We start from the raw sequence: 25,758 nt of genomic DNA on the forward strand, positions 1-25,758 counted from the left end.
AGCACCAGAATAAATATTATTATTTGTTATTAATATATATTAATGTATATGATTATATTGCATTATTAATAAATATATATTTGTCATTGAATTTGAGGAGGTTTGTTATATAATAATTCAAAGAACATACATTAAGTGGAACTATTGGATATATAGTGTTGTTTAATTAGGATTACATGCTACTTAGCGATATATATTCTTGTTTACTAATGATAGTAACTAATATTATTTGAATATTTATTTTTAAGTGCTCCAGACTGTGCCAGTACTTTACATATAACTTATAAGGTGGCTACTATTACTATTCCAAGTTAAAGATGAGTACTCTGAGAGATATAGAAGTTAGTAACTTGACTAAGATCACATGCCTCCAGAAATGTCAAGTAGGATTTAAATCTACCTTGTCTCACTTTTAAGTACAGTAACCTAATTTTGTATCAACTTTGCTTTTAGGTGAAGTTCTCAATCATTCTGAAGTACCTCCAAGCCTTTGGCTGGCTCTGGGTGTGGCTGAGTGTGGCCAGTTATGTAGGGCAGAATTTGGTAGGCATTGGGCAGAATCTATGGCTGAGTGCCTGGGCAAAAGAAGCAAAACACATGAATGAGTTCACAGAATGGAAGCAAATAAGAAGCAATAAACTTAATATCTATGGATTATTGGGATTAATGCAAGGTAAAAAAAAAACAAAGAAACAGCTGCTTCTCTTTTCTCTTTCTGTCCTATTCTAATGCAAGCATATGGCATCATTTTATTTCACATAAAATCTGTGCCATAATTTGCATATATTTTAGAATAATTTAAATGCATATGTTTTTAATTCACCGTATTTGAGAAAGTAAACCAAAACTTATGTGTGTCAGCTACATGGCCCACACTAAATAATGTGTTTGTCTCATTTAGTCTTGACAAAAAATTATTTATAAAGGTGTTATTATCCCTATTTTACAGCTGAGGAAACTGAGACTCATCTGCTAAGTCATTCAGAACTCAAAAGTCTTGATTACATGGCTACTCACTATATGTGTTTAAACTATTTTATTAATTTATTTAACATACATTCTAATGAAGGGACTCCTTAAACTTGGGCATCCTACTTAGATAATATGTGTAAAGCTTATAGAAAAATGCTGAGCATAAACCAAGAGTGCAGTAAGTATTGGCCGTTACTTAACACTATACAGAATGAATACTGTGCACGAAATCCTACGGATAGAAAGTTTTAGAGCCAGGATTTGAATTCATGTCTACCTGATTCCCCAAACTTAACCACTAAATTAACATTTCCAAAAGAGTTTTACATGAAACAATAGAGAGGCTCCACAAATATAGGATTCTGTCCTCTAATAGGTCTGCAAAACTGAGAACTGTATTTTTCTGTGCATCTGAAATCTTTTTTCTTTCCTTTTGCTAAAAAGTTTGAGATATTCTTCAATAAACTGACCCATTTAATTATATTTAAACCAGTGTTTCTCAAATCCATTTGACTATAGGGAAAAATTTTCTTGTGTTGTCCATTAACATCTTGAGCAACTTGTTTTCCACAGAATACATTTTGGAAAACTCTATACTATTATATGCTCCATTCCAAGTGAAAAGTATAATGTAACAAAATCCAGAAAGAAAAAAAAATAGTCTTTCAAAAAACTTCTTAATAGTTCTGAAATGCTATGGAAACGTTAAGGAGAAAGAAAATTGAGAAAAGTTCTGTGATTATAGTCAAAGATGCATAATCCAGAAAGAGGTAGGAAAAGAATGCAGATTGTAGGTAGTTGAATAATTGATGATTAAGGAGTAGATACATGTTGTCCTTCAAAGAATTTAGGTGATTTGAAAGAGAAAATTGAAGGATATTCAAAAGTACAGTAGAAATAAAGAGAAGATTTTTTTAAGTATAGACATTTTGTGTGTGTGTTTTATAAGAAGAAAGTAAGGCACCTTGAGGGAGAATGATAGCAAATTCAAATTAGAAAATGATACATGGAAGTCATGCTATCTAAGGATATTCATAAGGGAAAAGACAAAGAGAGGTACATGCATTTGGGAAAATAAAATAAAGATAAAATAAAAAATACGAAACTAGGGCTTTGCTTCTCTTTTGTCCTTTCCCATCTTTATTGTGTGGCCCGAGTATTTCTTGTAAGTATCTCCATCAAAAAGTAAGCAAATATTGTGAGACAGATTTATGTTTATTTTGTCATTCTGCTAACATAATTCACTGGGGAAAGAGATGTTACATTAATGACTAAAATGAGATATAAGGACTAGCTATAGTATGAAAGATACACTATGTTTGCCTTTGAATCAGTGAGAGTCAAGTTTATTGGCTTGCAGTTTACAATTCATTGAGGAAAAAATGGATATAGCGGTCTAGAATTCTAAGCAGCTAAAGAGGATCCATATATACAAATATCTCTATATCTATGTCTATCACATGTGCATATGAGAGTTAAACTCATATCGATCCAGGAGCTCATGTTACAACTTTCAGGGAAATTCAGTATACTTTGAAGAATATTTTAAGTGAGCAAATATCATTCCCTATACTAGACAAGGTATGCAGGTTTAGTACTCACAATTTTACTTTTGTAAAATGAGAATTTTTTAAAAATTTTTATTTAAATTCCAGTTAGTTAACATACAGTCTAATATTAGTATCAGGTGTAGAGTTCAGTGATTCATCACTTACATATAACACCCAGTGCTCATCACAGTAAGTGCTCTCCTTAATGCCCATCACCCATTTAACATGCTCCCTCACCCTCCCCTTCAGTAACCCTCAATTTGTTCTCTACAGTTAAGAGTCTTTTTCCTGATTTGCCTCTCTTTTTGTTTCCCCCTATATTCATCTGCTTTGTTTCTTAAAGTCCACATATGAGTGAAATTATATAGCATTTTTCTTTCTCTGACTGACTTATTTCCCTTAGCATCATACTCTTTGCTTCATCCATGTCATTACAAATCGCAAGATTTCATCTTTTTTAATGGCTGAGTAATATGCCGTGTGTGTGTGTGTGTGTGTGTGTGTGTGTACACACCACAATGTTTTTATCCACTCATCAGCAGATGAACATTTGGGCTCTTTCCATAATTTGGCTATTGCAGATAATGCTGCTATAAACATTAGGGTGCATATATCCCTTTGAATTACTATTTTTGTAATCTTTGCATAAATACCTAGTAGTGCAATTGCTAGATCATAGGGCAGTTTTCTTCTTAACTTTTTGAGGAACCTCCATACTGCTTTCCAGAGTGGCTGCACCAGTTTGCATTCCAAACAGTGCAAGGGGGTTCCCCTTTCTCCACATCCTCACCAATACCTGTTGTTTCTTGTATCGTTGACTTTAGCCATTCTGACAGGTGTGAGGTGATATCTCATCGTGGTTTGATTTGTATTCCCCTAATGATGAGTGATGTTGAATATCTTTTCATGTGTCTCTTGGTCATCTGTCTGTCTTCTTTGGAAAAATGTCTGTTCATGTCTTCTACCCATTTGTTAATTGGACTCTTCACTTTTGGGGGGTTGAATTTTATAAGTTCTTTATAAATTTTGTATACTAACCCTTTATCAGATATGTCATTTGCAGATATCTTCTCCAACTTCATAGGTTGTTGGAATTGTTCATTTTGCTGATTGTTTCCTTCACAGTGCAGAAGCTTTTTTATTTTGATATAGTCCCAATGTTTTATTTTTGCTTTTGTTTCCCTTGCCTCAGGAGACATCTAGTAAGAAGTTGCTATATTTTATATCAAAAGGGTTGCTACCTGTGTGCTCTAGGATTTTGATGGTTTCCTGTCTCACATTTAGGTCTTTCATTCATTTTGAATTTATTTTTGTGTATGGTGTAAGGAAGTGGTACAGTTTCATTCTTTTGCATGTTGCTGTACAGTTTTCCAAACACCATTTGTTGAAGAGACTGTCTTGTTTTTAATTAACTATCAATAGACACAGGAAATATTTTGTAATGAATGCAATAGATTTTGCACAGCTTAATCAAAAGATTTTTTCTTGATTGGTGTTTTGTGTAGAGTGGTCTTCAGTCATTAAAATGTGAATCTTCTCTGTTTTTTCTTTATTTTTAATTTTTTGCATTAAAAATTAAAATTTTCTGAAGATTTGTTATTAGATGCAATTATAAGTTATCTATAAGTAGGGTGAGCCTAAGAAATGAAAATGCATAATTTCTAATTTTTTTCAGTAGACTATAGCTGCATCTTATGGAATCTTGTCCAATCAAGAGCAGGCTGTATTCACTGACATCATCATAGCTCACAAAATAAAAAAGCTGGTGGGGGCAGAGGGGCGGTTAAAGCATAAATAGCATTGTCATATGTTATTACCACAGGCCTCTTATGAATTATATAAATGTTAACATTCAAAATAAGCTAGAGTTCGAAGCACAATGTTAGATCTATATTTTATAACAATAATAAAACTCTTACCTCATTTTCTACAAAAGAAATATTTCTGCATATCTTTTTTTTCCTGGGTCCCAGCTATTTGCCTTAGAATCTCTAGGACACTCTGAACATCTCTTATCTATTGTGTTTTATGCCTTACCTTTCTCCAATCCAATGTGAACATATAGGCACCTTATTTTCAAAGTGCAATGTGTTTTTTTTATTTAAATTTTTATTTATTTTTATTTTTTGAGAGAGAGAGAAAGAGAGAGCTCATGTGCAAGCAGGGTAAGGGGCAGAGGGAGAGAGAGAGAATGAGAGAGAGAGAGAGACAGAGAGGGAGAATCCCAAGCAGACTCCATGCCCAGCATGGAGCTCAACTGGGGCTTGATCTCATGACCCTGGGATCATGATCAGAGCTGAAATCAAGAGTCAGACATTCAACCGACTGAGCCAGCCAGACGTCCCCAAAGTGCACTGTTTAGAGTACACTGCTGTTTCTAGTTTAACATGAGTAAGTGGATCATCTACTTTACTTACCTCACAAAATACCACTGAAATGACAGTGAATAAATATAAAGGAAAGACTTCAGAAGATTTCAGAGTGATAAAGTTTTACATAAGCAGTTATTATACTGATAGATAATCAAGGGTAGAGGAACCTGCAGATATGGGAGAAGCTGTAACAGAAGAGGGAGTTGTTCCTTTGAGCAGTGGATAAACACTAAACTCATGGTCATGGGTAGAGAATAGGATTGAATTGCATGGAAATAATCAAAATAATTCACTAGACCATTGTTCTCCTCCCATTAGCCTCTCCTACAACACCCACCACCGTCACCAATGTGCACAGCAACTGTCATTGTAGTAATTTCATTGTAGTGATACAATGAAAACTAGAAAGTTGATATATAAAGAGGAAATGAGGGTTTCTAGTGTGTGTGACATACATAGAAGAAATCCTTAAATGGCTTTTGGAGAAGCTCCAGCCTACGTGTCTATATTCCAGTATTCCAGACTCTCTGTGTCACACCTACCCAATTTTGTGGAATTTGAAGCAATCTCTTCCATTCAGAGGAAAAAAATGTTGGGGGAAATTAATGTGTGCAATAGCAGAAGGAAGCCATCAGGTACCTCTATTAATTAACCATGTGTTTATTTCATATGTTTAAACTGATAATGATGGATGATTTTGCATTTTAATTAAACCAACAGTATAAATAATGGCTAACAAATCAAGCAATGGAGTTTAGTAATGAAACAATCCTATTTGAAATAGAAGCTTAAAATGTCAAATTAGTATCTTCAGAGATTCAAAATACTATATCCACAAAGCCAGTGCAAAAATGTGCTGAAAAAAGTTCAATCATAGACAAAAAATACTTGAAACATTTAAAGAATTTAAAGTGTGAGATATACAAGTATGAGAAGATATGTTAGAAGACATTTTCCCAGAAGTACAACATAAAAAATATAAATCGAAATGATAAATAAGAAAATTAAGGGAATAATCCAGGAAGTTCAACATTCATATAATACATCTTTCAATAAATGCAGGTGAAAATGGTCAAATTCACAATATTTAGCATTTCCCAAAACTGAAGAATGCAAGTGTTCTGATCTTGCAACCATTCCAGGTTAGAGTGGAAAGTGAGAGGGTTCCAAAAGAGTAGATGATGCTGCAAAACAGGAGAGGGCTAAATAGGATGAAGGAAATAGAATATCTGATGAGTCTGAATATATTTGGAAAAGATTTGCTGACAATTGAAGTGTTTGGGAATGAATTAGTGCTTGTTGCATAGAAAACTAAGAATATGAAAAAAGAATGGTACAACCATAATAAATTTTGTTAACTTCATACATAATGTATGTTTGGTGGCAATATAAACATTGGATATTTATTTGAGGAAAGAGGGTAACAACCTGTTTTTGAAAGGGAAAGAGGGAAGTATGGGGGAGTGAGGTAGGAAAAAAAAAGAAAATGTATAAAGTTAGAAATCACTTAACAGCAGCATATGATATTATTTAAAATATAAAGGAATTAGTTAAAATAATTTAAGATGATCAGGGTTAACTGCCATTCTTTTGTTTTAAACATACTTCCAAGGGTATAAGAATTATGCTGACATCACACTTTTGTTAGCAATTTCGTGTATTAGAGAGCAGTGGAGCAACTGTGTATCCCCTATGACTCAGAACAAACTAGCATAAGTAACATGGGAATTTATTGACTCCCCAGACAGAAAAGTGGAGGCATAGGTCATTATACACACTACAGATGAAGTGTCCACTATTCTTTACGAACTCTACTTGTTGTCCTCATTGGCTTAATTCTCAGGCTTCACATGATGATGGAAATGTTCTCTTTCAAAGAACTTCCTTTGAAGTTCGCAGAAATTCATAAAATTTTACTCCTTGAAACAATTTGAATCACATATACATCCTTGACCAATCACTGTAACGAAGCATGACTTCTTTTAGCCCTATAAGTTCTCCATTTTGAGAATTATTTGTCCTTTCATTTCCTCTCCCACGTGGATAGCCTTCTATGAGCTTGTCTCTTTCTTGTCATACTTGGTCAAATGCAAGTAACAATAGTCGATAGATAAAGCTAGATGCTTATTATTTATATGTCTGCCTTTTCAGCTGTGGCAAGAACAACTCTACCACCAACCAAATCTCAGTAGCTTAACAGACCAAAAAAAAAAATGTGTTCATTGTGGGTCAAGTAAAGGACTACACTTGTTCTTGTGACCCAAGTTGAAGAAGCAATCCAACCACCATTATAAATGTTAACAGGCACTGTACAAGGAATAAACGTGAGCAGTTCTGGTACCAGCAATTAAATGCTTTAACCTGGTATTATGTGTTGTTTCTCCCTCAACTTGTTCTTCAGAACCCTTGATATGGTCCCCTACATCACAAGGAGGCCAGAAAGGACAACTCTACCATGGACTAGAAGCTAGGAGAACTGAAATTATTTGACGAGCAGCACCAGTGACTACCATATTGTCCCATGGGACATCACAAATAGGTTGCTAGAATTCTGTGAACCTGGTTGATCTGTTATATTTTGTGCATTACTCTAGAATCTATGCCCATGAATAAGGAGAGTTCTTCTTTGATAGGATTGCAACCCATCAGAGTGTCTGTATTTATTATAAATGCACCATTTACATTTATACTTAGTTTGATCCACAGTCGCACGTTAAGTTTGCTCTTTGAGTTTTCCATTTAAAAAATGCTATGATAAACAACACTTTGAGAATTAAAATATAAAATTCCTTAAAAAGGTTAACATGCCCTTGATAACAATTTGTTTTTAGGTTTCTTTGTCTGCTCTGGAGCCTATATACTCACTCGAGGGTCCCTGGCTGCCTCTCGAACATTGTATGCTCAGCTATTGGATAATGTGCTACACCTCCCGCTCCAGTTTTTTGAAACCAGTCCTATAGGCCAGATAATCAATCGGTTCACCAAGGTTAGTAAAGCTGTACCTTATTGAATAGCATGCTTAAAAATGATGATCCATATTTAATACCTTGCAATAGCATTTTTTAAATTAAAAAAAAAATTTTAGTGTTTATTTTTGAGACAGAGCATGACTGAGGGAGGGGCAGAGAGAGAGGGAGACACAGAATCTGAAGCAGGCTCCACGCTCTGAACTGTCAGCACAGAGCCTGACATGGGGCACAGAGCCTGACATGGGGCCCAAACCCATGAACCGCGAGATTATGACCTGAGTGCAGTTGGACGCTTAAGCAACTGAGCCACCCAGGCACCCCTTTGCAATAGCATTTGTAAAAAAAAAAAAATCACCCTGAAAAGATGGGATTATGTTTAGTATAGATTTTTTTGGTATTTTATTTCTAATTCTTGGGATATTTATAATTGATGTATAGCAGTATCACATCTTACACACATAATCAAAATAACCCTTGAAAATTGCTGGAAGGATCCAAAAAGTATATGTGCTCTGGTGTCTACAACTCCAATTCTTGTATATATTTAGCTTGAGAATCACTAATTTAAGCTGAGAAGGTAAAGAAAATTTAATTCTTTATGGAGACATTTGTATTTTAAGCATTCTGCTTTTAAGTAAACTGTCAACTCACTTATGGTGAATGTGGGAAGGGGTATAGCTTCCCAGAGTGTCTCTGCTTACCTCCAGGATTTTCCCCATTATATTTACTATTTTTTTTAATGTTTATTTATTTATTTTGAGAGAGAGAGCATGAGCAGGGAAAAGGCAGAGAGGGTGAGACAGAGAATCCTAAGCAGGCTCCGTGCTAAGCAGAGCTTGATGCAGGGCTGAATCCCTGGACAATGAGATCATGACCTGAGCCAAAATCAAGAGTTGGTCACTAAGCCAACTGAGCCACCCAGATGCCCTTGGGAAGGTGTGTTCTAAAGACAGGCAGGAGGGGCGCCTGGGTGGCTCAGTAGGTCATGAACTCATGGTCCGTGAGTTCGAACCCCGCGTCGGGCTCTGTGCTGACAGCTCAGAGCCTGGAGCCTGTTTCAGATTCTGTGTCTCCCTCTCTCTGACCCCCCCCCTTCATGCTCTGTCTCTCTCTCTGTCTCAAAAATAAATGAACGTTAAAAAATTTTTTTTTAAATAAAATTAAAAAAAAATAAACACAGGCAGGAAACTACATACAGATATGATGCTCTTACCCTATTTGGTTCATGAGATAATCAGGAAATTCCCAAAGCAAGACTTAGAATTAATAAAATTCCACCTCCACTCTTTGTGTCAATTTTGTTATAAACTCATTAGTTGATCCCTTAAGGTTGGATGTCTTCCTATTCCCTGGGATTTCATAGGTCATACCTTATACCATAGATTTGACAACATAAATTTGATTAAGTTATATGTGAATTGATAGATGACCTTCCTATGTTCTCTCTCTCTCTCTCTTTTAAAAGTTTATTTTGAGAGAGAGAGAGAGAGAGAGAGAGAGGAGGGGAGGGGCAGAGAGAGAAGAGAGAGAAAGGGAGAGAGAGAGAATCCTTAGCAAGCTCCACACTGTTGTGGGGAGCCCGATGTGGGGCTCAAACTCAAGAACCTGAGCCGAAGTTGGACAATTAACTGACTGAGCCACCCAGAAACCCCCGCTATGTTCTTCTCTCATTCCCATTGTCCACTTCAATCTTTCAGTTTCTAATTTTGTAAATGAAAATTATTTTGTTTTCCTGCCTTTTGTGATGTTGACAGGACCCAGCTAGCCAAGAAGGCCACTGAACGTGTTCTTGATGGATAAGAATGGCCCAGGAGTATTTTACATTTTTTAAGTAGTGACTAGTGCTAGGCCAATGCTCCTGAACACCCAATTACTGGGGTTTGGACTCTTTTTTAAAATCTTTTTAAGCAGAGTCTGACATTAGTCATATAAACTAAGTGCTGTGTATTTGTCACTGGGAAAGGCACATTGCTTGATCATAGGCATTTTGTTACTAAATACCCTCTTAACTATTACAACTGACTACAGGGGGAAAATATGTGGGGATAGATTGGGAAGGGCAAAGACCATGTAGTTAGATGTATTCAATCATCATATTGTCACATCCAGGTATTTTTAAAATTTTTACATTGAATGATATATTTCTTCTTCTTCTCATTTTAAACCATGAAAAGTTAAAAATATAGTGACCTGATATCAATTTTTTAGGACATGTTTATAATTGATATGCGTTTCCATTACTACTTACGGACCTGGGTGAATTGTACATTGGATGTTATTGGAACAGTTTTGGTCATTGTAGGAGCTTTACCACTCTTCATTCTGGGGGTTATTCCCTTGGTTTTCCTCTATTTCACTATACAGGTAAGTACATGGACTTTTATGTGTATTAATAACAGAAGTTCACAGTCAATTATAGGTTCAAGCCCACTTCAATTGCCTGTTAGTTCAAGTTCTCCAAAAAGTAGATTCCAAGAAAGGATTCCATATAGTAGAGTATGACTAGAGAATGCCTGCAAAAGATAGAGGAGAGGGAGCCAAGGGGTGAGCCCTCAGACAGCAATGCATGTCTGATTCCTGTGAGGGAGAGAAGAGGATTGGGTAGGGAAAATCTTGGATTACAGGACAGTTCTGTGAAAGATTCATCAAATGGATGGGGAAACTACAACCAATGTCACCCATTGGAGTATTCCATGTGTCCCCGAGATGGGCCTGCTCTAGCACCCCTGCCATCCCCACTCATTGCCTGGAAACAACCTGTGGGTAACATGGCCTCCATGCTTAATAGAGTGGTAGATGCCGGGGCAGCAGCCGGACTGACAGTCAGCTGTTCTCCCTGCAGCTGGAGAACTGAGTTGTGCATTTTTATGGTCACCACAAAATCTATATGGTATTTGCATTTTAGCAGAAAGTTAATTTGTCTGTAAATCCAAGAGAGAAACAGATGCTGCCTTTTTGTCCTGTTATCCCTGATATTGGCAAAGTACTCCTAGAAGAACTAAACAGATCTTTCATGACATGATATATATCTTTATATTCCAATTAAAATGTGGTCAACCACATTCCAAAATTATGTCACTGTGAGACTACAGTGTAAAATGAAATTTATTTTTTAATGAGATGTCTTAACACATATTTAATTTAAATACGAAAGTATTTTGAGGCTGTTTACATGAAAGGATGCAGTTCTTGTAGTTCAGTGCTTTCCCAAAACCCAAGTTTTAAAATTTGTATTGGAGTTTAATCTGCCCAAACCAGAATGTTAATCATTTTCTTATTTCTACGCCTTTGTGATTATTATTCCTCCTACTTTCTATGTTTTCCCTATTTTCTCTGCCTGACTGGATGTTACTTACCTTTCATGGCCTAGGTCATATTTCATTTTCTGTGTGAATGAAGTATTCTTTACCAAAATAGTGCAAAGAGATGAGACTCATTCAGGTATTATTGATTTATTATACTACTAGTATTACAGGCTATTTTTAGACCACAAATTATCTCTCCAATGAGATTGTAAGTCTTCTAGGGAAGACAACTACATCTTAGGGCTAAAAGAAACAAATCTAGACCATGAAGGATGGTACTGATGGTATGATTGTACCTGCTTAAAAAAAAAAAACCCTCATATCACAAAAGAAAATTTATGTGATAGTCTTGTGGTTGGTAAACTATAACAGGGTGACCAGGAGTGGAAATGATCTAGAAACCATCTCTTGTTAGGGGACACTGTATGGAGTGAGCCCTGAATATGAATTCAAGAGCCTCAAATTCTAATTACTTTCCTGACTTTTATGTTTGGCACATCACTTCCCTTTCTAGGCTTCATTGATCCCCCCTATAAAACAGGAGTTTTCTTTTATATCAGTGCTACTCAAAGTATGGTCCCTAGACCTATGGGAGATACCCCAGACCTATTGAATCAGAATCTTTGGTTGTACCTCTTTTTTAAAAAATCACATCTTAATGTATACGTATATAATTTTTACTTGGTAATCACATTCTAATAAAACTGGGAGGAAATAAAGAATCTATCATGGTGAGGCCCACAGTCTGTGTTTTAACAAGGCTTTCAGGTGATTTTTATTAAAGTATGAGAAGCATTGATCTAGATCAATAGTTCTTAAACTAAATACTCTAGATAGATTTGTGGAAGAACTCCAGTGCTTTTGCAATTCATCGAAATTTCCTGCAAATTTCTTTATGACAATCTCTTAAGTCCCCTTGCAATCCCAGAACGCCATAATCCTTCCTCTGTGTTCTCCAGGGCACTTAACACAGAGCAGAGCTGGTAGACTGCAAGTTGACAGGCCATATGGAGTTTCCGATATGTTTGTGTCCGGCCTGCTCAGTGTTTTTTACTAAAATGAAGACATTTTAAAATCAGTGATTTTACATAAAACTCCAAGCCCAAAGATTTTTCTTGAAAACATTGCAAAACGTGGTAATTCTTGATTTTTACTTCCGGTGTGTTGTGATTATCTGGGGCTGGTGAATGATGGTCCAGTTAACTAGGACATGCTCCCTCCAGCCCTCCAGTCTCTGCCCATCCCAATTATTCTCAACCAAGTTGGAGGGGAAGTAGCCAATTATACTTGTGGCTGCACTGGAGGGAAGTGCTTGTAGACCAGAAAAATGAATATTTTTTCCATAATTATATTTAGGAACAAAAATAGTATTGTTTGTATACTTGACTAACTTCCTTCACTTAATGGGTTCACTCCCTGGTCACATTTCCAACATGTGACATAGAGCTTTTTCCATAGCAGGTACTCAGTAATGGTTGTTAGAAAAGATTACCAAAGTGGAACCTTACCCACCTCTGTTCTAGTTGTGTTGTCCAGAATCTGGGTTTTTTACTGTGCCAAGGGTGTATTCGTTTCTTAGAGCTCCTGTAACAAATTTGGTAGCTTAAAACAACAAAAAAAATTACTCTTTCACAGTTCTGGAGGCCAACAGTCCAAAATCAAGGTGTACATAGGGTTGGTTCCTTCCGGAGCCTTTGAGGGAGAATTGGTTTCATGCTTCTCTCCTGGTTCTGGTGGCTGTTTGCAATGCTTGGCATTTTCCCTGGTTTATGCACACATTTCTTCAATCTCATCCTCACGTGGCTTCCTCCCTGTGGCTTTGTCTTCTCCTTTTCTGTCTCTTATGAGGACACTCGGAGTTGGGCTTAGGGCCCACCCTAAATCCAGGATGATCTCATCCGGAGATCCTTAATGACATCTGCAAAGATTCCATTCCCAAATAAAGCCACACTCACAGGTACTGGAGACTGAACTTGAACTTCACTTTTTGGGGTCTTGTCATTTTCAAACTATGGAAGCAATTTCTGCTCCATCTTTCCAACTGCCTTTTTCTGTTTTCCGGTTAGAGATACTACGTAGCAAGCTCTCGGCAGATTCGACGATTGGCAGGAGCCTCTCGCTCTCCTATCATTTCCCACTTTAGTGAGACTTTATCAGGGGTGTCCACTATCCGGGCATTTGGACACGAACAGAGGTTTATCCAGCAAAACAAAGAGGTGGTGAATGAGAACTTGGTCTGTTTCTACAATAATGTAATTTCAAACAGGTAAGTGACAGCAATATACCTACCTCAAGACCAGTCTCTTTTAAGATGTCTTGTGCCCTGACTTCTAAACAGAAGGAATGTTTTGCAATGGCATTTCATGAAATTATTAAAAAAAGAAAAAGAATAAAGCCTTAACTGTTTCTAATATTTAATGGACATTTAAGTTAAAATGTATCTGTTCATATTCATATAAAAGTACACACTACTTTACATGAAAATAAGGTCCCAAGTTTTTTGAAGGTCATATAGGATGCTATTGGAATTTCTAGAGATATGACTCTGTTATATTCTATATTTGTAGAATATGTTCTATTTGCAAGCAATACTTTATAATAGTTTAAATTTGAGATCATCATTTTACATACAGAGGAAAATGAAATATTAAATAATAGCGGGGCACATATAACTTTTGGAGACTAATGTTACCATAGAAAAAAGGATATGTAATCGGAAAGGTGATTGATTTTCTAATAGGATTTTAAAATACGACGCATCATTTTAGCTGGTGTTCTTTTTTGACTTTTTTATTCTGATTAAGTTTTAAAGCAAAGTTCTGCAAAAGTAAAGTGTTTTTATGCAAAGGAATCCTTTAATGTATCATCACTGCAATCGTCCTATTTTGACTGAGTTCTTAGGAAAAGAAAGCAGCTATTGATGTTTATTTTCCATTTCCCAGAGGAGAGTTCAGACCAAGTACACCAAAAATCTTGCATCTCAGTTGAAGAATATTTTCCATTATCACAGGTGGCTGTCTGTTAGACTTGAATTCCTTGGCAACCTAATGGTATTTTTTGCTGCACTGCTTGCTGTGCTGGCTGGCAGTTCGATAGATTCAGCACTAGTTGGCTTGTCCATATCCTATGCCCTAAATGTAAGTAATAATGATTTTGTGGTATATGATATGTTTATAATGCAATTAATTAAACTATCCTCTCCTTTGCCTGTCTGGATTATAGATTGTATTAACTAAGTAATGAGAGACCAATCTGGATTGCCCTGGAGGCTCATTTCTTCCTCTGTTGCTACTAGCAGGAAGCTGGCTCAGCAATACTAAGTCAGCTCACAGAAAGAACAGGCTGAGTGCTAAAAGACCAGGAAACTCCTGCTGTTACACAGTTACCCAGAAGTTTCTTGTTCTCCTACCTTTATGGATTTATAGCATGTAACAGGGGGGGAGGGCCTCTCTCCACTGTGGCCTGCCAATCCAGTTTGCCCAGTCTAACCAAGGAGATAATGCAAACTCTGGGGAGAGTACATGCTCTCCTTCTTTGCTTATAAGTTTTTCCCTAATAAGCCCTATTTTATATTACATTGAAAAGTACTAGTGGTATGAGTGTGTTCTTGCCCTCTTTGTAAAATAGAATATTCCTTAAATTACTTAGTATAATTACATATTATTAGAGGATAAGTCTAGATGATGTGGGTACTTGCCCTTCATCCCTTATCCAAAAACCTTAATTAAGGCCAGTTGCATTTCAGAATTCAGAACTTAGTCTTGTAGAAAGGAAATAATGACACATATACCATAGTCAAGGTCTGGGGCAGAATCCCATAGTCAAACTACTTGCTTTGCAGTAAAATAGATGAATGTTTACTCTAAGTGGGTTCAGTAAAGACTTTAAAGAGCCCCATGTCAGTTCAAGTCAGGTTGGCCATCAAATGATTTGGCAGCAAACTTAAGGAAAAACTGAACTGACAAGAGTTGTTTGACGTCCAGAATTAGGCTTGAATTACCTCCTGTACTTGTGGGTAGGGTGAGAAGAAAGTAGAGTTTAAAAAAAAAGAGGAGACAAGAGTGGTCAAGAGTTAGGAGATTCCTGCTTCCAGTGAATCCTGCCAAAGGTAATGTTATTCACAACTTTTTTCTCACTTGGGACGTACATTTCTTGAGGCACATCTCATCAGTCTTGGTACCCACCGTTCCTTACACTAAGTATGGACTCCTTCAATACCTGCTGAACTATATTCATTCTTCTGCCAAAAAAACATTGTTTTGTACTGATCAGTTTAACATAAAGAAACACTTGTGTGCATGTGTATAAATATATTTACTTCTAAAGTTGTTCTAAAGTTGTTACTTCTAAAGTTACTTCTAAAAAAACATTGTTTGTATTGATCAGTTTAACATAAAGAAACACTTGTGTGCATGTGTATAAATATATTTACTTCTAAAGTTGTTAAATAATCACAAGAGAGAAAAGTACATGAAAACTATGAAAAGTGAAAGTGTATAAAGTATGATTAATATTATGTAAAATACTAAAGAACCAGTCAGTAAGCTCTTGGGTTTTTCCCTCCAGATTACTCAATCTCTGAATTTTTGGGTAAGGAAAGCTTGTGAAATTGAAACCAATGCAGTTTCCATTGAAAGAGTTTGTGAATATGAAAATATGGGTAAAGAGGTAAGCACTCCTAAATAACCAATAAATAGATGCAGGATTGAGATATTGTAGTGCACCTTGAATTGACATTTAAAAAAAATTTTGGTTGGCTCACTAGGTTAAGCGTCCAACTTTGGCCCAGCTCATGATCTCAGAGTTTGTGAGTTCAAGCCCTGCGCCAGGGTCTGTGCTGACAGCTTGGGGCCTGGAGCCTGCTTCTGATTCTGTCTCCCTCTCTCTCTTTGCCCACAACCCCTGCCCCACTCACACTATGTCTCTCTCTCTATCTCAAAAATAACTAAATGTTTAAAAAAATAAAATAAAAAAATAAATTTTAAACAAAGCCTACCTTTCCAAATTCATGTTTTAATATTCAGCATTTCAATAAAATTAAAACCCAATGTATTATGGAATACACCATTATTTTATATATCACAAAAATAGAAGAAAAGACCACAGATAACTAAATTAGGATAATACATAAAATGTAAGATACATTTGTAAAATGTAAGATATATAACATTTGTTATGTTATAAAAATGAAATATGATTACTTGTTTTTAGAAGGCACAATGATTTGTCCTCTACCAACGTAGAGTAAAATATGCAATCTAAGATTATAACTTTGTGAGGATTTTATGTTGAGAAAGGTGTCTTAATATAGTGCTCTCATAATTAAAGCCTGTGCAATTTTTAAATTAACTATATATTTATTGCTTATGCCTTCTGTTTCATTTACTCATCATTAGCATCTCCGCGCATGGGAAGGAGGAGGAGAATAAATCAGTCTGTTTTATTTCCTTTAATTAGTTATAATTTAGACAAGAGAAGAATTGGGGGTGCCTGTGTGGCTCTGTCAATTAAGCACCTGACCCTTGATTTCAGCTCAGGTCATGATCTCAAGATTCCTGAGTTTGAGTATTCCAGTATTAGGCTCTGTGCTGGTGGTACAGATCCTGCTTTGGATTCCCTCTCTCTCTCTCTCTCTCTCTCTCTCTCTCTGCTTCCCCCCCCCCACACTCTCTCTCTCTCAAAAATAAATAAACTTAAGAAAGAAGTAGAAAAATTAACACTCTGTCTCTCTCTCTCTGTCTCTCAAAAATAAACATTAAAAGAAAGTTTTTAAAGGGGGTCCCTGGGTAGCTCAGTCACTTAAGCATCCAACTTCGACCCAGGTCATGATCTCACAGTTTGTGAGTTTGAGCCCTGTATTGGGCTCTGTGCTGACAGCTCAGAGCCTGGAGCCGGCTTCAAACTCTGTGTCTCCTTTTCTCTCTGCCCTTTCCTCTCCTGTTCTCTCTCTCTCTCTCTCTCTCTCTCTCTCTCTCTCTCAAAAATAAATAAACATTTAAAAAAATTATTTGAAGAGTAGAAGAATTAGACTGACAGTATAATATTTGAGATATCAGTGTATTTTACTAATCTGATTTACTTCTGTCTCCCAGTTCCATGAATTAACAAGGCAGATGTTATAGTTGACTTGAGTTTCTGTATCTTCTTCAGTCCACCTGTAAAGGTATCTGAATCTTCATGAAACATTCCTCTTTTGCTCATGTCTCTCAGGAAGAGGTGTCCCTCCTCCAAATAGAAAACCTGAGTTTCTACTTGTATTTTTGGTAATATTTGTTCATTTTTTCTCTCAGATGTTGCTTCATTAACCACTTCCTTTAATTCCTACGTATCAGTACCCTGACCCCCTTGCCTCTCTTAACCTACAAAGATGCTAAAATATTATCAACAGCCTGGAGCTCCTGGGTGGCTCAGTAGGTTAAGCATCCGGACTCTTGATTTCAGCTCAGGTCATCATCTCACAATTAGAAGCCCCATATCGGGCTGGGAACTGACAGTGAGGGGCCTGCTTGGGGTTCTCTCTCTCCCTCTCTCTGCCCCTCCCTGCCTCTCTATCTCAAAATAAATAAACTTAAAAAATTTTAATATCTATATCCTCCAACTCTACCTAAACTTTGATTCTTCTCTAGAGTCTTCCTCAGGTCTTAACCTCTTTTTTCACACATGGTTCATGGAAGATTAATCTACCTTCACAACCTCCAATTATCAGTATTCAGTTTGCTCAGCCTATTGCCACTGTATCATTTTATTGTTTTCTGTATTTTCTAAATATTTGTATAAATATTTTTATATGTAAACTTTTTATATGTATAAATGTTATATATATATTCTTTTCATATTGTAAAAAACAATAAAATGTGTGTGAATACACACATAACACACCCACACCCACACATTTTTAAAACAAAATCATCTTTATGTGGGGTGGTTGGGTGGCTCAGTCCATTAAGCACCCAACTCTTGGGTTTGTCTCAGGTCATGATCTTACGGTTCCTGGGTTCAAGTCTCGAGTCAGGCTCTGTGCTGACAGTGAGGAGCCTGCTTGGGATTCTCTCTCTTCCTCTCTCTCTGCCCTTTGCCCCACTTGCATGCACTCTTTCTCTCAAAATAAATAAATAGACATTAAAAAAAATCATCTTTATGTAATTTGGTAACTCAAGTTATAAAACCTCTTGACATGCAAGAAGTAAACTGTCCAGATAATTCTGTTTATCTCTCTGTAGCCCACGTTGTCTGCACTTTTTGCAGCAGAATTCTTTGGAATAGCCTGTACTTCTCTCATCCTACTTTGGACTCGCTCCAAACAGGCTTTTAATTCCACCACTTCACTGAACCTGCCCTTGGAGATCACCCGTGGTCTCCTTTCAGGCCTCCCTTGAACTGATCCATCATCTGACACTGGGCATCACTCCCTCTCATGAAAGCACTTCACCTCCCCACCAGACATCACACTCTCCTGCGTGTTCTTCCGCTTCCTCCTGTTCGCCCAACATCCCAGGCAGGCCCTGTCTCAGGACCTCAGCACGTGTTGTTAGGTGCCTGCCAGGAAAGTGATTCAACCCATATCCCAACAGCTTGTTCTCATATCTTGTCCAACCGAGCCTTTCCTAACCACCCTACTTAAAAATCACACCACCTCTAACTTGCCTATCTCCCGTCTTCCAAAGCTTTATCACTGTTTAGCATTTTGCATATGCTATGTGATTCTTTCTGTCCCTTCCCAGCAGGCTGTATGCTCTGTAAAGGCAAGAATTTGTGTCTGTTTTGCTCACTGCTGAATCTCCAGCAACTAAAGCACTGACTAGCATAGTAAATACTCAGTATTTGGGCAATGAATGAATGCCAAACTGTCCTCATCTCAGCTGCAATTTCAAATAGATTACCTTCAGCTCCTTTGTAGGGTTTAAGAAGACTCTTCTTAATAACTGGATAGGGAGTGGGAAGCCTGGTTACCTCTAAAAATTTATTTCTAAGCTTTCTTATAACTAGATGAGAAGTTTTATGCCGGTAATATTTAAAACTCTACTCAGGAGATCATTATATCCACAAATGTTTTCCATCACTTGTGTTTTTTATGCATGGTAATTATTTTTAGAGGGAAAGGTACTTTTATTGTAGTTATTGTAATCTTTCTTTGTTTCAAGGCACCCTGGATAATGTCTAGAAGGCCTCCAGCACAATGGCCCAACAAAGGAATAGTGGAATTTATTAATTATCAGGCTCGATACCGAGATGATCTTGGTTTAGCATTACAAGATATCACTTTCCAGACACATGGAGAAGAGAAGGTACCATATACATTTCATAAGTTTCACTCTTCTTTTTATCTGAAAGTATTCATTGTTAAGGTCAAAGTTTAATACGGTACGGAATAGAAGATGGTCTTTTGTTCAAATTTCATATAAAAGTATTAAACTCAACTGTTTGCTATATATAGAATAAAATTTCCTCTTTTAAAAAAGGTATTTTTAGGGGAATCTGAGTGGCTCAGTTGGTTAAGCATCATACTCTTGATTTTAGCTCAGGTCATGATCTCACAGTTTTGTGAGTTCAAGGCCCACATCAAGCTCTTCACTGGCAATGTGGAGCCTGCTTGGGATTCTCTCTCTCTGCCCCTCCCCGACTCATTCTCTCTCTTTCTCAAAATAAATAAGTAAACTTTAAAAAAGGTATTTTTAAATTGTGCATACTATATTATGAAACATGATTTTAGTGTACATTTCCAGCTTTACTGAGTTATAATTAATAAGTAAATAATGTATATATTTAAGCTGTACAAGGTGATGGTTTGATAATGAAATGATTACCACATTCAAAGTAATTAACACATCCATCACCTCACATAATTACAAGGCTTTTTGTTTTTGTTTTATTTATTCATTTATTTTTGCATGTGGTAGGAACACCTAAGATGTACTGTCTTAGCAAATTTCAAGTATACAATACAGTACTCTTAACTATAGTTAGCTCACTGTACTTTACATCCCCAGAACACGTTCTTCTTATGCATCTGAAAGTTTATGCCCTTTGACCAACATCTTCCCATTTAGCCCACTCCTCAGTCCCTGGTATCTAACATTTACCCTGTGGTACTACAAGTTTGACTTGTAGATTCCATGTATAAGCAAGATCATACAGTATTTGTCTTTCTCCATATAGCTTATTCCCCTTAGCATAATGTCCACCAGGTTCATCTATGTTGCCACAAATGGTAAGATTTCCTTTCTTTTTATGGCTGAATAGTATTCCAGTGTGTGTGTGTGTGTGTGTGTGTGTGTGTGTGTGTGTGTGTACATTTTCTTTATCCATTGTTCTATGGACACTTTGGTTGTTTCCATATCTTGGCTATTGGGAATATGAACATGGGAGTGCAGATTTCAATTCAAGATACTAATTTTATTTCCTTTGGATATATACCCAGTAGTAGTGTACTATTATTTTTACTTCCTCTATTAGGTAAAGAGTGATAATAAGACAATAAAATTAAGTTACCTGAAATATAGTAAATTCATAGGAGAGAATATCTGTATAGTCAATGACATGTTTTCCAGCATTACTAGTGAGATGGGAAAATACTTGAGATGTAATTTGATTAATAAAAACTATATACAAAACTGTTGATACTATATCAATTTTCTGTTTTAAAAAAGCAAACAGGTAAACACATTAGCAAAAATCCTAGAACAGTTGTAAAACATAAATAGTAGTTCTCTTCAGGTGACAGGATTATAAATAGTTTCTACTTCTATAGTTTTTCCCATAGTTTTTAAAATGTTTTATGAAAACATATTATTTCCCTAGACAGAAAGATTTTACAAATAAGTGAAAGTAAAAAAAAAAATGAACAAAAAATTAACAGCAATGGCCCATTTTTTCTTTTACAGACCTGGCTTTTGTAACCCCAGCCATCTCTTTTTCTAAATGTCTAAACCAGGTCCACTGCATAACATCAAGGACAAAAAAATGTCTTTGGAACACATGAAATCATTGTGGAATTTTGATTATGCCAATTAATTTAACGGATTCCTGATTTTTCTGGCATAGAGTGTCAGATTTAAGATCTTTTATCAGGGAAAACCAACCTCCGTAATGTTTTCTCTGCCTTATGTTACCATTAACACCAAAGTACAAATCAACACCCAGAAGGAATTGCTTCAGTCCTCGTGGTCAAAGGAATATATGCAATCATTTGCTATTTATGACAAGGTGATTATTTTGTCCAGGAATCCAAGATGCTACATGTTATCTGTGGCCACCTTCTAGAGTTTTAGTGCAGTACCTGTTTTGATACACCAAGGGAATTTGCAGACATTCCTTTGGATTTGCTATCCTTCTGGCAAAGGGCTCCTGTTCCCTTTGTTTGTTCCCTTTGTTTGTTTGTCCCTTGGGGGCAAAGAGAGTAGAGAAGCCTCATTTTGAAAGTCCCAAGAAAACCACCCCATTATCAGAGTCATCTTTGGCCACACTCTTAATGGCTAGTCCCAGGATAGGTCAGGGGTGGTCTGCTCCTCCTGGGGCTGCTGGCGTGTTTTGGTTATGTGGTTATTAAATAACTCAAAAGTAGAGAAAATATACATTTTAACCTGAGCCTTTCCCATGAGTAATGAGTGTCTGGGTAAAGACTTATCCTTACAGTCCACATTACATATTCCATGCCAGTCAGGGTTATTCTGGTTGGCAAAATTAAATCCCGCTGACCTGACAGTGTATCTGTTGTCAGTGCAAAAGCCCCAGTCCCTTACAAAAAGCACAGTGCAAACTGCCCATGATCATTTTATTGCAGATTGGAATTGTGGGACGGACTGGAGCAGGCAAATCAACACTTTCAAATTGCCTATTTAGAATTGTGGAAAGATCAGGAGGTAAAATTATTATCGATGGAATTGACATATCAACTATCGGACTTCATGACCTTCGGGGCAAACTTAATATTATTCCACAGGTAAAGCCTGTTTTGTCAGTAGACTTTCTTAACTCCCTCTAAATAAACTTCTTCTTCTTTTTTTTTAGTGTGTTCCTTCCAAGCATCTAAATTCATTTTTCAAAGTCAGAGCATTTTAGATGTGTTATGAAATATCACTACATAACTGAATCCTATTAAACATTCTTACTGTAAAGTATTTCTCCTAAATGCATTTATCTATTTGAAAAACTGGCACATTGCTTTACAAGTTCCCTTCATAATAGTAAATGCAAATAAAATTTGAATGAAGTGGATCTCAGACTGAAACACACATTGGTATTTTTTGGAAGAAAAAAAATTACAAAAGCTCTTGCTTAGTTGGTAGAGTGAGTGTAGAATTTTGCCTCTTTTGATTTGAAATTTAAACACATTTTAAAAGATGAAAAGAATAATAATTCAGTTAGATCATTTTTTCAAGTCCTTTGATTTGTCTCTCTGTGGCATCAAAGGAACTTGATCATTAACAAGTATGCAAATTGGCTCAAGAATATGCCCCTGTAGTCAAAGATGACTTATTCAGTTGTTTGAGAGATTTAAGCTGAACATTTATGAGATATCTTTGTATTACCTTCTAAAAATATCTTAAAATACTTTAATCTCTTTGTCATATTATTTAGACATATGCCTCTATTCATGAATTTACTTCAAAAGCAAATTTGAATGGAATTCTTGCAGGGAAAAAATTAATGAAGAAAAGAGATATTAGTCATTCCTCTCTTAAAAATAAATACAGGTGTAGTAAAATACAGTTTCACCAGGCATGTTGGTAAGTTGGAAAGAGCATGGACTTGTCCTATTTGAATTCTACCCAACCACTTACCTTCTGTGTCTTTGGACAATTTAGACAAGCATTCTTTTGAACCTCCAGGTCACTACCTGTAAAATGGGAGTATGGACTTCCATCTTTCTGGAAGATGATTGATAACATTATGTCCATACTATAGTTTGCATTTGTTCAATTCTGTGTTATCTTATATCTCTGACCGAATGGCAGCTGTCATCATCATTATTATTATGGCTAGTATTGACATTGTTAAGGAGAAAGATGATCAGGAAATTGAAAATGATTCAATCTCACTTATAGCTTATTCTGATTCTCTTCTGCTTTTGTTTTCAATATAATGAATTTTATAACTGTTTAGGTCAATCATTTTGCTTTTTCCTTGTTTATTTTCTGAATCTAATTTTTTAATGTATCTATGCATCATGTGACAATGAGATTACTGGTGATGATTTTATTCTCTAGGATCCTGTTTTATTTTCTGGAACCCTTCAAATGAACCTGGATCCCTTAGACAAGTATTCTGATTGCCAGCTGTGGGAGGTGCTAGAACTGTGTCACTTAAAAGAGTTTGTGCAGTCCCTTCCCAAGAAGCTGTTGCATGAGATTTCAGAGGGTGGTGAAAACCTCAGGTAAGCTGCTAAGAACAAAGCTTGGTCCGGTTATTCATTCCAAGGCTCCTTAGGAACTTTGAGTTAGCCTCAAAGGGAAGTCGCTCCTGAGTCACCAAAGCCCTTCTTTGGTCTATTCGGAGCACACTATTGCTGATTCCTTCTAGGGAAGAGGTACAAGGAATAAAATGGTAGCCACTGGTTGGGAAATGCTGGTGAAAGGAAGAAAGGGCGGGGGCAAGGAACAATACAGTATGAAAAGTCATATTTAATTGACTCTTCTTTGATAAAGACTCCTACTCGAATAACTTTCTTCCTAAAAAATGTTGTAAAGGGCTCCTTTTTTCTTCCTGGCGGTTTGATGACCAATGACAGTCCCTTTCATGTGATCAGAGACATAAGGAAAGAGAACTAGATCCTCTATGTGATCAGAGACATAAGAGAACTAGATCCCCTCAAGCCCTGCACTGCATGACTCAGCCTCTTGGTTGCTCTCTCCCTGCCTCTGTTTCTGCCACACTGGCCCCCTTGCTGTTTCCTCAACATGCCTAGCCAGCCCTTGACTGCCTCAGGGATTTTGCATCTTCTGTTCCCTTTGCCAGGAAAAAGTTTCCACTGGAAATCTGTATGGCTCAGTCTCCCCTTCCTAAGGGTCTCGAAATAAAACGCAACTTCCTCAATCCAGTGAGGGTTTCTTTGGCAGGCCCATCTAATGTTCACCCCATGCCCACTCTCTATACCCTCCCTTCCTGTGTGCTTGAATTCTTCTTATTACTATGCATTTTACTCATTTATCATGTTTATTTTTTGTCTACCCATAAGAATATAAACTCCACATTGAGATTTTTGTCTCTTTTGACAAAATAAATATTTCTTGAATATATGAATGTGTGGCTTAGAAAGTGAATTGCAATGTAATCAGAATTACAGAATAGGAAGTGTGTAGCCATAAAGTCCACTGTAGAAGTTATTTTACTATTTTTTTAACAGCGTTGGACAACGGCAGCTTGTCTGTCTTGCTCGTGCTTTGCTTCGAAAAACAAAAATTCTCATCTTGGATGAGGCAACAGCTTCCATCGATTTTGAGACTGATAACCTGGTGCAGACCACAGTCAGGAAGGAGTTTTCCGATTGTACCATCCTGACGATTGCTCACAGATTGCATTCTATCATTGATTCTGATAGGTATGCTTTGTTTTCAGAAATAAAACATCTCTATGTATCTCTATAGAGATAGCCACTGAATACACTAAACATACTGATTGCCATTAATAATTTTACCTGTGCTGAAAACAGTTGTTTTCTGAAACAACTAGAAGAATATGCTAATCCTGACAGAATATTAGAAAACTGGATATACTTCTTGAGTTCCGTGGTCCCCATATTTTGTAGTGACATAACTCACTAGGTAATCTAAACTTTACTTTATCAAGAAAAAGAAAAAGAAAAAGAAAAAAAGGTGAACTGGAAAACTGATTATAATTACCTGACTGGGTTCTTTTCACATTGCAGGGTACTTGTTCTAGACTCTGGAAGGATTACAGAATTTGGAACACCACAGAATTTGATACGCCAGAAAGGACTTTTCTTTGAAATGCTAACAGAAGCTGGAATAACACAAGATTCAGTGACAAAATAATGATTTTAGCTGTGTATTGGCTACACTCAATAAAAAATAAGTTAGTATTTAAAAAAATGACAAGGAGCAGTGCACAAAGACAGGCCCCTAGCTACATGTTGGCATAAATATCGATAAGCATCATATTTCTAACTTTCCTGGGCTGTACCCAAACTTCTCTGTTCCATTCCTGCCCTCTGGAATATCGGCCTGCTCCACAGCGCCCAATGTGCTACATGCCATTTGTCCTTTAAAATCTCTGAGTTCATCCAGGAGTCACCTTCTCTGTGACATGTCCCCTGATATTCCCCTCTGTTCTCTAGTCTGATCCAGCTGCCCCATTTCTGTGCCCTCACCATCCCCACATGCATACCCATGTACCATGGCAGGGACTCTATTTCATTTATTTTAGTCTGTCTTCCCACTAATGCTACTTAAAGGCGAGTACCCAGTTTCAGTTGTCTTTGTGTGTGAAGTTCCTAGCATAGTGATTTTCATACAGTTGATACCCAACAAATGTTTGAAGAATGAATGACTTGGCATTTTCAAGTATATGATACAGGTATTTATAGACATATATAATATATGCTGAGCTACTGGACAGTATATAAAATGATAGA

At 36.6% G+C, this 25,758-nt stretch overlaps 1 protein-coding gene across 1 annotated transcript in view; it reads left to right on the forward strand.

Annotated features, from left to right (window-relative positions):
* The window catches only part of LOC124526715 (multidrug resistance-associated protein 1-like), an 88,389-nt gene extending 62,631 nt beyond the window's left edge, over positions 1-25,758 (forward strand). The window contains exons 18-28 of the mRNA XM_047099837.1: positions 454-673; positions 7,726-7,880; positions 10,072-10,227; positions 13,235-13,434; positions 14,179-14,305; positions 15,735-15,836; positions 19,310-19,453; positions 21,949-22,107; positions 23,375-23,541; positions 24,511-24,705; positions 25,033-25,758. Of these exons, the coding sequence (XP_046955793.1) occupies positions 454-673; positions 7,726-7,880; positions 10,072-10,227; positions 13,235-13,434; positions 14,179-14,305; positions 15,735-15,836; positions 19,310-19,453; positions 21,949-22,107; positions 23,375-23,541; positions 24,511-24,705; positions 25,033-25,159 (1,752 nt within the window). The 3' untranslated portion in view covers positions 25,160-25,758. The remainder of the gene's footprint in view (positions 1-453; positions 674-7,725; positions 7,881-10,071; positions 10,228-13,234; positions 13,435-14,178; positions 14,306-15,734; positions 15,837-19,309; positions 19,454-21,948; positions 22,108-23,374; positions 23,542-24,510; positions 24,706-25,032) is intronic.

This window comes from Lynx rufus, unplaced genomic scaffold, assembly GCF_022079265.1.
Source record: "Lynx rufus isolate CCGP_SWC_20201006 ecotype Redwood Valley unplaced genomic scaffold, mLynRuf1.p SCAF_5, whole genome shotgun sequence".
NCBI classification, from domain to species: Eukaryota; Metazoa; Chordata; class Mammalia; order Carnivora; family Felidae; genus Lynx; species Lynx rufus.